General features: G+C 33.0%; 2 protein-coding genes across 2 annotated transcripts; one reads left to right on the forward strand and one right to left on the reverse strand.

The window, feature by feature from the left end:
• On the forward strand, positions 1-3,945 carry LOC103844827 (oligopeptide transporter 9). Its single transcript, XM_009121652.3, has 6 exons — positions 1-1,053; positions 1,531-1,628; positions 1,713-2,282; positions 2,394-2,655; positions 2,931-3,113; positions 3,180-3,945. Exons 1-6 carry the CDS (start codon positions 562-564, stop codon positions 3,798-3,800), a joined length of 2,226 nt encoding a protein of 741 aa, XP_009119900.1. The 5' UTR covers positions 1-561; the 3' UTR covers positions 3,801-3,945.
• Positions 3,946-7,793: 3,848 nt separating this feature from the next.
• On the reverse strand, positions 7,794-10,381 carry LOC103844828 (vacuolar protein sorting-associated protein 26A). Its single transcript, XM_009121653.3, has 12 exons — positions 10,206-10,381; positions 9,941-9,974; positions 9,776-9,850; positions 9,581-9,655; positions 9,426-9,498; positions 9,302-9,346; positions 9,061-9,172; positions 8,909-8,975; positions 8,782-8,826; positions 8,523-8,578; positions 8,251-8,426; positions 7,794-8,173 (listed from the first exon to the last, which is right to left on the reverse strand). Exons 2-12 carry the CDS (start codon positions 9,941-9,943, stop codon positions 7,992-7,994), a joined length of 909 nt encoding a protein of 302 aa, XP_009119901.1. The 5' UTR covers positions 9,944-9,974; positions 10,206-10,381; the 3' UTR covers positions 7,794-7,991.
• Positions 10,382-11,554: the final 1,173 nt, after the last annotated feature.

Consider the following 11,554-nt stretch of genomic DNA (forward strand, 5'->3'; position numbering starts at 1 on the left):
AAGCTCCTTAGTGATTTGATTAATAATAAGGATTCACTAATGTTATTACACTCAAGGATACGAGGTTCAAATTTCAAAATTGCAAACATTCAAAGTCATAAACAATTTAAATGCTACAATAGAAAATATTTTTGACAAGGCTGCCAACATATGTGGATGACGAGAGTATTAACAACTTTTTCCAAAACATAGATAGAATATGACTGATTGGTAGTTGCGCTTTTAAACACTCTCGAAATTCAAAAATTACCATTTTTTATTAAAAATGAAATTAACTAAAACAAAGTTTTATTAGTTCAACAGTAAGACCCTAGAGAGAAGGCACTTAGTTCGTTGATTTGTTTTTAAACGATAATCCTTCGTAATTCTGTTTAAAATACTTTTTTTTTTTTTAGTAAATCATGTTAACATTTGAGTATATCTGTTAGCAGAACTAGGATAAATAAGTGATTAGTAGAAAGATTCAATAGCGAGAATCTCTACAGAATCAAGTTCTTGTTTCACCTTTAACCTTATAAAGATTCACTACACCTCCAAAAAACAGCTCTCAGGTATATTTCAATGACCGAGATTGTAGAGCACTCGACCGGAGCCATGGAAATAGAAGAAGCCGTGGATGAGCTAGATCGGTGCGCGGTGGAGGAGGTTGAGCTAACCGTTCCAAAAACCGACGATCCAACGTTACCGGTTCTCACTTTTAGAATGTGGGTTTTAGGTCTTGCCGCGTGTATCATACTATCGTTTGTGAACCAGTTTTTCTGGTACAGACAGATGCCGTTGACCATTACAGGAATCTCGGCTCAGATCGCGGTCGTGCCGCTCGGTCATCTGATGGCTCGAGTGCTTCCAAATAAGAAGTACTTGGAGGGATCAAGGTGGGAGTTCAATATGAATCCTGGTCCGTTTAACATCAAGGAACATGTTATGATCACAATTTTCGCTAATTCTGGAGCAGGAACGGTTTATGCGACTCATATACTTAGTGCTATTAAGCTTTATTATAAGAGATCTCTTCCGTTTCTACCGGCTTTTCTCATTATGATCACTACTCAGGTATTGATACGTCTCTGCCCGTATTTAAACATGCAATAATTCTTTGATCTGAAGAGTTTTTACTTTTACATTTGGTTGAAATTTTTACATTTACAATAATTTTGTTTTGAAATTCTAAAGTCATTATATGCTTTTTTTTTGTTCTTAGGTAAGAACATTCATATATATGATTAGTCTAAAATATTTTATATGGATATATTCTAATAGCCAGGTCAAGTATTGTTGGATATATGGATATATAGGAATCATTTGACCACAGTTAAACTAAAAACAATTGTTACTAATATCTACTTAAGCTATTAAAACTCAGTGTTAGTCCAATTTAAGGATATAGTTGGCGTTGGTTTGAAATTTGTGCTCTGATTACTTGTACAATTTTGAGGCCACGTTTTCAGATTTAGATATTTGCTACAGTTTGGTGAATAATATTCCTACCTTTTTCACATATGAAAAACACTTCTTCTTTTTTTTTTGTAGTTTCTCGGGTTTGGGTGGGCTGGTCTATTCCGTAAACACCTTGTTGAGCCAGGTGAAATGTGGTGGCCAAGCAATCTAGTTCAAGTTTCTTTATTCAGGTAATACATTTTATAAAACATCTATATAAATCTCATCTTCCTGATTAGTCTTCAACTACTTAATTAGTTCACTAACCACTGCAGTGCCTTGCATGAGAAGGAAAAGAAGAAAAAAGGAGGCATGACCCGAATCCAATTCTTCATCATAGTCCTTGTTACTAGCTTCGCATACTACATTCTCCCTGGTTATCTATTCACAATGATAACTTCCATCTCATGGGTCTGTTGGCTTAGCCCAAAATCGGTTTTGGCTAACCAACTCGGTTCAGGTGAACAAGGTCTTGGTATAGGCGCAATTGGTATTGATTGGGCTACAATTGGCTCTTACCTCGGCAGTCCACTTGCTAGCCCGATCTTCGCTACCGTCAATGTAACCATTGGTTTTGTGATAATTATGTATGTCGCCACTCCCATTTGCTATTGGCTTAATCTTTACCGTGCCAAAACATATCCCATATTCTCAAGTGGGCTTTTCATGGGCAATGGATCGTCTTATGATGTTTTGAGCATCATTGATGACAAGTTCCATCTCGACCGAGCCGTCTATGCAAAGACTGGTCCTATCCATATGAGCACTTTCTTTGCGGTTACATATGGTCTTGGGTTTGCCACTTTGTCCGCAACCATTGTCCATGTTTTACTCTTTAACGGAAGGTAATTAACTAAACTCGATCAGTCCCTCACTAATCAAATGTTAGTTAACGATGTAGTTTCCATAGATAGGGACCAGTTTTTTGGTAATAGTTTCTAATTTTTATATATTAGGGATCTATGGAAGCAAACAAGAGGAGCTTTCAAGAGGAACAAGAAAATGGATATACACACTAGAATCATGAAGAAAAACTACAGAGAAGTTCCCATGTGGTGGTTTTTGGTGATCCTCGTACTCAACATTGCGCTCATCGTGTTCATCTCTGTGTACTACAATGCAACCGTACAGCTACCTTGGTGGGGAGTGTTGCTAGCTTGTGCTATTGCCGTCTTCTTCACTCCTCTTATTGGTGTTATTCTCGCCACGACTAATCAGGTACCAACTAAAAACTACATAAGAGTTGAAAAAAACAATAACTAGCTAGGGTTTAATGAATTATTCTTCTGAGTTTTGTTGAAATATAACCATCTATAACAGAAAAAAAAACTACGAAACAAACTCACACATTTTTCCGGAAGAAAAACTGAAAAGGAGACGAACTTAAAAGAAATTCATATATTCATATGCATCTATGTCTGATTCAGTATCACTTAACTATTTAGAGGTTGAATTATTTTATTTTGTAAGTAACAAGTTTCCTATTGTATTAGGCACCGGGTTTGAACGTCATCACAGAATATGTAATCGGATACATCTATCCAGAACGTCCGGTTGCGAACATGTGCTTCAAAGTGTATGGATACATCAGCATGACTCAGGCTCTAACATTCATCCAAGACTTCAAACTCGGCCTCTATATGAAGATCCCTCCTAGAAGCATGTATTTGGCACAGGTGACTAATTAATCTACAATTAATTATTTGTTAAAAAATAGAATTAGTGACACAAGATTTTTTCAGGTGGTTGGGACGCTTGTGGCTGTGCTAGTATACACAGGAACTGCTTGGTGGTTAATGGTAGACATTCCTCATCTATGTGACAAATCTTTGCTTCCTGACGACAGTCAATGGACATGCCCAATGGATCGTGTCTTCTTCGATGCATCAGTGATTTGGGGACTCGTAGGACCACGTCGAATGTTCGGTGACTTAGGAGAATACTCAGCCATAAACTGGTTCTTCCTTGTAGGTGCAATCACTCCTTTCTTCGTCTGGCTAGCGACCAAAGCGTTTCCAGCTCAAAAATGGATCTCACAAATACATTTTCCAGTTATTTTAGGAGCAACCTCGATGATGCCACCCGCGATGGCGGTTAATTTCACGAGCTGGTGCATCGTGGCATTTATATTCGGACACTTTGTGTTTAAGTACAAGAGAGAGTGGTGGACAAAGTACAATTACGTTTTGTCCGGAGGTTTGGACGCGGGAACTGCGTTTATGACAATACTGATTTTTCTGGCGTTAGGACGCAGAGGAATTGGACTGGCGTGGTGGGGAAACGCTGATGATAGCACAAACTGTGGCCTCGCATCTTGTCCCACTGCCAAAGGCGTAGTAACGCAGGGTTGTCCTGTTTTCTGACCTTGTCACAGTTAAGTAAAAATTCTTTAGCTTGTTGTTTATTCTTCTCTTTGTTTCTTTTGTTTTGTTTATTCTTCTCTTAGTTGTTATGTACAGAAATCTACAACAACATTAATAATACAAAGTTGGCATGTGCATTTGGATATTCAATAGGGTTTCTTTCGGGTTCAATCGGGTTTTGAGTTTTTGGGTTATGAAATTTAGCTCTGTTCCAATTAGGACTGGACAAATAAACCGAACCCGAAAATCCGAACCGAACCCGATCCGATAAAAATAAATCCGAACCGATCCGAACCTGACATAAATACCGAATGGATCCTGTTTTTTGGTATTTTGGGTTATGGGTATTATCCGAACCGAATCCGAACCTAAATGGATATCCGATAAAACCCGAAACATTTTTTTTTTTTTTTTGACAGCAATAAAAACCCGAAACATTTAAGATGACAAAAAGAACTTCTACCAAATATGATCTTAATTCTTAATATGTATGCAAAATACTTTAAGATATTATTGAACTTCGAAAATAATCATCTATTAGATGAAGGTTGATGGTGGAATGTGGCGGTTGGAGCCTAAAGTTTTTATATTTTGGTTTTGTTTTCATTGAATAATGTTTCTCATTTCATGAGAACTTAGTTTTTGTTTTATGATTTCATTTATCTGGTTTTCTTTTTATCACTAACTATGATTATCTTTCGCTTGATTTTGAATGATATGCTTTTCTTATTTTTGAATCGATTTTACTTATGTTTTGGCTATTAAAATATGTACAAATCATGTATTTTAAATCCGAAAACCCGATTTCATTTATGTTTTAGTTACAAAATAGGTACAAATCATGTATTTTTAAACCGAAAAATCGATTGGGACCCGAACCCGAAAGTACAATGGGTTATACCAGTTCTTTGAAGATTTACTAACCCCGACCCGAATCTGATAGAACCCGAACCGGTCCCGAACTGAAATTTTATATATTCCGAATGGGATTGATTTTGATAAACCCAAAAAACCAAAACCCGAATGAATAAAACCGAAACCCGATTGGGACCTCGAATGGCCATGCCTAGTTCCAATATTCTTAAACTTTAATTCAAATTCAGTTTGGGCTTCCTCGGGTTCGATTCAAGTATAATAATATACCACATATCCAGTTGAACCCATTTCTAATTCGGATCCAGTTCTAATTCACAAATCCGCGTTCAATTTGGGTATAATAATATATCACAAATTCAGTTGAATCCATTTTCAATTTGGGTACATTTCTAATTTGTATTTCAGTTACCCAAATACTTGTATATAACTCGAAAATACTTCCAAAAACTTAGCAAATTTAAACAATTTGCATTAATAAAGGATTGGTGACATAAATTAGAATTGGTGATTATGATAATCTTTAAAGGATGATACATTTACTAGAAAAAAAAACAATATCGTGTAAACTTGAAATCAACCTTATTCATAATCTCTATTATTAAAAGAGAAGTACCTATTAAAAAATACCCCTTAGTTTTTAAAGTTAATTACACTTCCATGCCACTAAGAATTAAATTGATTTCCTATTTTAATGCTTGTCTTTTTCAGTTAGATTAATGTGTTTTTCTTATTCAAATATAAACTTAATGTCATTAAATGAACTTACCTATTTTAATGCTTGTATTTTCTAGTTAAATTAATGATTTTTTCTTAAATCAAATTTAAATTTAATATCATTAAATGAACCTAAAAATACATCATATTTAATGTAGCTTATTACGGACGAGTACATCCCAATAATGAACTTGAATTTTATTTTTAGGAAAAAGTGAATCACATGACATATGTAATATTTAAAATATATTAACTACAATATAACAAATGCATATAACCTAACTATACTTTAGTTTGAAATGATCATGCTCAAGTTTTATATAGTCAACTTACATCATGCATCTATCGATGTACAATATTCAAACCACCTATAGTTTCGTTTTATTTATAAGATGTATCAATCAACCAATCATCCTATTGATTTTCTAAGCTTTATATAAAAACAAATCAATAAATACAAACTCAAAGCCCAATATTTTTTATTAATCAAAACATAATATCTTCATTGTCGTATCTTTAATGTACCTATTAAATATAGAAACTGTATAAGAATAGATTTGATTCCAACCAATTGATCTATTACTTTGTTAATTGATTTGCTTGCAGAAGAGGAAACAATAAATTTAAAATTTGTAAGAATATAAAGATATAGAGATTCCAACCAATTGCCTATATTTGCGTATGATTTTCGCATAATAAGCTTCAAATTGAACATTAAAAAAGATAGAGAGATTTTTTTTAATCTTTTACCGACACAGAACTTAAATAAAACGAAGAGTTAAAGGTAATTATTTTTTTTGTTACACTTCCCGGAAAAAAACGGTTACAACATGGGCTTCATAATACGGCCTTTTAACATATTAATGTTATGGACATTTAATAATTATCTTGATGAAAAACAAAGACAATAAATAATTTATTATTAATAAAATTATGAAATTATTTACAATTTGATGACTAATTCATTGTCATTTTTATATGTTAAATTTTTCATAGAAGTTTAGAAATCATTGTATTTCCTTTAAACATGTATAACTGATTTATAATCTTTTATGCCATACTAAGTCATAATATGACATTTCTTCATATTTTATATTAATAACCATTGTTTTTATATATCGTCTACAATTTTCTAATTACGTCAATTTGTTCAATTTTTTATATGATATTGAATATTCGTCGTAAATAGATGGTTTAAGATGCCAAAAAAATATTTAGTTGGTGAATATAATACATCAAATATTACAAATATATCATTTAGTTAAATAAATAACCAAAAAGTGAAAATTCATACCCGCACAGGTGCGCGGATCAGAGTTAGTTAAATTTAAAATGCAAATGTCAACTTCTGAAAACCTCAGATGAAAAGAACAAGTTTTTAAACTCAATCAAAAACCGAATTACTTCCAACTTTCAATGCAATCTTGAAACCAAAACTACAGTAGTCTTCAACTTTTGTACTCTCAAATTTTGATAAAGACAAACAAAGATATAAAAGTCATATAAAGTACACAAATCATAATGGAAGAACAACTAAGCTAAATAAAAAGATACATTTTAACTTCAGCTCGAATCTGCTTATTTGTAGGAAAATTTTCACAAAACTTGATGTTAGTTTTCATCAGAACATCTACGTAAAAGGGGTTAGACAACTTTTTTTTTTCAGCTACCCATTTGGTTAGCCAACTCTTATAAGGTTCTAAGATTCTCTACTAATAGTGGTAAGAGCACTTTATGATGCCATGATGCCACTTATGAAATTTGCATTACGAGTAAATCCCTGACCAACTTTAACAAAACCGAAAACCTGATCCTCCCCCCCCTCCGGGTCTTCCGCGAGTATATTGGACTAAGTCTCATCATAAGTTTTTGATTCATCACTAAAATTTAGGTACTAATCTTAGTTATTCACTCAGATATTTAAATATTTTTGGGTGTTTATTTGGAATGGAGTTCAGGTTTGATATTATTTTTAGGTTTGAATTTTCTGAGATATTTTTTGGTTTCCATTGTTCAGATTTGGTTGGATAAAACTGTGCAAAATACGGTAAAACAATATCTATTCGAGTATCTAAGTCATACTCGATTCGGTTCAAATTTTTGTTTAAGTTGGTTCGATTTGAATTTCGGATTCGGTTTTCTTTTTTCCACCTACAGAGATTAGTCTAAAACCTTCTTAGATGAACTTCAGTTTTCTTAGATGAAACATTTAAGATCATTGACTAAGCTAATATAAATATTCTTTTAAATTCGTTTTACAGCATATTAACACTGTATCTATTTAGGTTCTTCCTTTGAAAGTTGAATACATAGATGATAGGAATTTAAATCCAAAACTAATGGTACAGAATTCAGTTTTAATAAACAGTTACTACTTCGCGTAAATTTATGGAAGGAAACACATAAAAGAAGAGATAAAAGTCGTATGACTCCAAACAAAGCAAACAACATTATGGTCGTTGAGAGAAAAAAACATTATTGTCGTTGAACAAACTACATGATTTAACTTCATCACTCCAAGTACCCAAAGCAATTGCATACAGAGAAAGGCTTTACAAAGTTCTGAAAATTTATCATTTCTCTCTTCCCTTTTTGCAAACATCAAGATGTCTCCTCTTTGAGCCTGTACAGCGTGATTTCTTGCTGCTTGAAGTAACGGCGATCCTCCTCGTCCACCAGCACAAGATTCAGATAATACTTAACGCTGAATTTGTTGTTTATGTTCGTAAGCGTTGGTGTCAGATCGTATGGTGTCAAGAACAGTCTTACGGGTATAGATTCGCCTGGAAAATGTCTCAATGCTTACTCAATAGCTAAAGAAGGGTATAGTGAGATTTGATAAAGTAAATTTGGGGAGTACCTCTAACGGGAGCACCATCCATTAACTCAAATTTGGCTAGTGTTTCTGTCTCGACGTGAGTATTAGCTCCTGCTCCTGTTGATTCTCGCCTTCTGATCTCAAGATCCATATTCTTTATCTTGATTCTGACCAGAAGAAAGTATATCTTCCCAAGGATAACATCTTTCAGGTGGTACCTGCATCCATCCAGAGCATTGGGAGTTAGCTATTGGTTTTTTCTATTTCTCCTTTATCATTCCAGCTTGAAATAATGAATAATGAGTTTGTCTTACTTGCTTTTATTGTACTCAAACTCGATATGTAGGCAGTCCTCGATCCCAACTTCCATCTGTACAACGGGTAAAGGGTCCAATGGTATTAAGCATATCTAGTGCTAATAAGAATGTGTGAAGAATAAGAATAAGAATAAGAGCAGAAGTCCTGTAACTTGGGAGGTAGAACAGGCTTTAAGAGAGTATGTATTCAGTTTCAAAAGCAAGAGGGAGAAGGAACCAGGAAACTGAGAGTGGAAATGAGAGAGTTTGGACTCACCTTGATGCTGTTATTGATTGGAGGTAGTGGAGAATAGTTACGGACCTGTTTCAAATTCACAAGAAGAAAGAAAAAGCTAAGTTTTATCTTAAATAACAAGTGCCACAAAGACACGGAAGAAATATACCACAAAGTCCTGATACTCTACGATGCTTCCACCATAGCCACGTGTAACTGTTACTTTGAGGACATACCTGCAGATAAACAGAGATCAAAGTTATGTACTACAATATCCAACATTAGGAACTTTAGATGTTACAGAAATAATATGATATATACCTTAGCCGCACATTTACGCCATTGTATGTCTCATGTGGCATCTCAACGGTCGAAAATTCAAAAGGGTATGCCTTCTTTTCATATATTTCTCCAGGTACATCAAGCTCACGCACTGATATTCAGAAAAAGATAGTATGATCCATCAACAACTTAAAACTAAGAGTTAGCTACTAATAACCAAGAGACTACTGAAGCAAAAGAACAGAACCATATCATAATAGAGCCCTAAGTTTAGACTCACCCAAGGAAGTGAAGTCGTAGAAGTTCCCTCTGTCAAAATACATTTCTGTCACACAAATATCATTAAGCACATAGAGAGGAAATGAGTTAGAAAAAGAAAAGAAAAACCGAGAGAAACTGCACACCTATTTGACCAAGAAGCTCAACTTTAACACCATTGTGCTCCACCTTTTTCCCTTGATATGGCTCAATAATAACCTAAACCAAAACGTGAAAAGGACACCAAACTAACTCCATAAAACCTCCTGATGGCTATAGATGACAACAAAACCAAAGTTACCTTGCCAGCAATAGTTTCTTGGCTCTGGAAAAGCGGGTTCATAACCGTCTGTCCATTATCTTTCTTAATGGGAACCTAGCGGCAACAGAGATCAAATAAGATTAATAAGTCAAGCTGTAATCAATGTTGGGGATTAAGGATACATAAATATTCAGTGAAATGGATAAACCTAAAGAGAGAGAGGGATGTGTGTACCTGTTTACGATTTTTCCCATCAGTAAAGGTGATAGAAACATTACAGGCCGGCTTAAAAGCTCCAAGAAGATAGTTCTGTGATATCAATCCCACCAAAAAAAAGTGTTTGAGACTTGAGTACAGTTTTACCGAAGGAAAAAACAAAAACATTAAGAGAGCACTAACCATGATCAGAAGATTCGATCTTAACCACAGTAACCTGTTCACGAGCGTAATTAAGAATCCATTAAACACAACATAATCATCAGCACTTCTAGCTTGAAACAGCAAAAAGGTTTTTTCTTATTTTTGTTCAAATCATCAATGAAATCAATAAACCCTAATCTCAATTCATACGAAAGTGATTCCAGAACAGATCAAATCACATGTAATGGTACAACGATGAGATCCACAAAGTTAGATTCAGTTGAACTACTGAATGGGTATGTACCTTCCGAGGTGAAATTCGATCGGAGACGGCGGGGACTCGGATCAAATCGAATCGACGAAGGTTTCTTACAGTTGGGTTGAAGACGATCGGCGAGACTCTCACCAATTTGATCCAGTGTTGACTATAAAAGCCTCCCTTTTTATTGTTATTGGATTGTGTTACCCATCAAGGCCCAAATGGTGCCACTCGCATTTAATTATTTAGGCTTTGATCGGTAACATGTATTACACTTTGATTTAGATTGATGACTTAAACATATCAATAAAAAATGTTACCAAATTAGTTTTAAAATTTTGAAGTTTTCTTTGAGTTATAATTGATTATTGTTGAATTAAAATTTTAAATTATAGCCTTCATAAAAATGGTAACTCAAATCTTAAATCAACATCAACAAAAATCTCATGTATTACGATTTGAGTTAAAAAAAAATCGGGTTTGACTATTAACTACTCCACTAGCTTTTTGATCCGCACGCCCGTGCGGTGTATATTTTTAATAGAATTTATAGTTTATAGATATTAAATAATATAGATATAGGGTGCATTTTTTCATATTACATATTATTTTTGTATCACATGTCTGCCGTTTTTTTGGTTTTTGATATATTATTTTCACTATAATTACTAATGTATTTCAAAACACAACAATTAAATAGTTTCATTTGTGATACTTATTTTATTATTCAGACCATTTTTTTACTGTATTGGGCTATTTATTTTTCTTATTGGACGTTGCATATGAGTTAGATAGTAATATTTTTTTTTTAAATCTAAATATGTATTAATATAGGGAAATTACATGTTTACCACTTAGTACCACTTTTCATTTTTACCACCACTAAAGAGACATTTTCAAAAATATTTTTCTCATTAAGTGTCAAAAGACTCTTATACCCTTGTTATTTATATATATAATAGATCATTATTTAAATTAAAAAAAAATAAAAAAAAAATAAATTTTTTTTTATGTTTTCGAATTATACTTTTTCAAATTCGAACTTTTTTATAAATTTTTTTTTTTCAAATTTCTTTTTGAAAAACGAAAATTATGTTTGAAACTATTTTTTAAAATTTTTTATATATTTTTAAGTATTTATTTATATCCTATATATTAAAACAGAAGTCACAACTTTGATTCATGTGTGATTTTTTTAAAAATGGACCTATTCATAGAAATTTATATTATATTTTAGTTCAGACTAATAATAAATAGAATTTTAAAAATATTTTAATCATAATATCTTTTTATTTTAAATATAAATATATTTATTTTAAAATTCTAACAAATCTGTTTAAAAAGATTTTTACAAGATCTTCATTTTCGAAATTATATTTAAATATTTTTGCTAA

Source organism: Brassica rapa, chromosome A10 (assembly GCF_000309985.2).
Source record: "Brassica rapa cultivar Chiifu-401-42 chromosome A10, CAAS_Brap_v3.01, whole genome shotgun sequence".
NCBI lineage: Eukaryota > Viridiplantae > Streptophyta > Magnoliopsida > Brassicales > Brassicaceae > Brassica > Brassica rapa.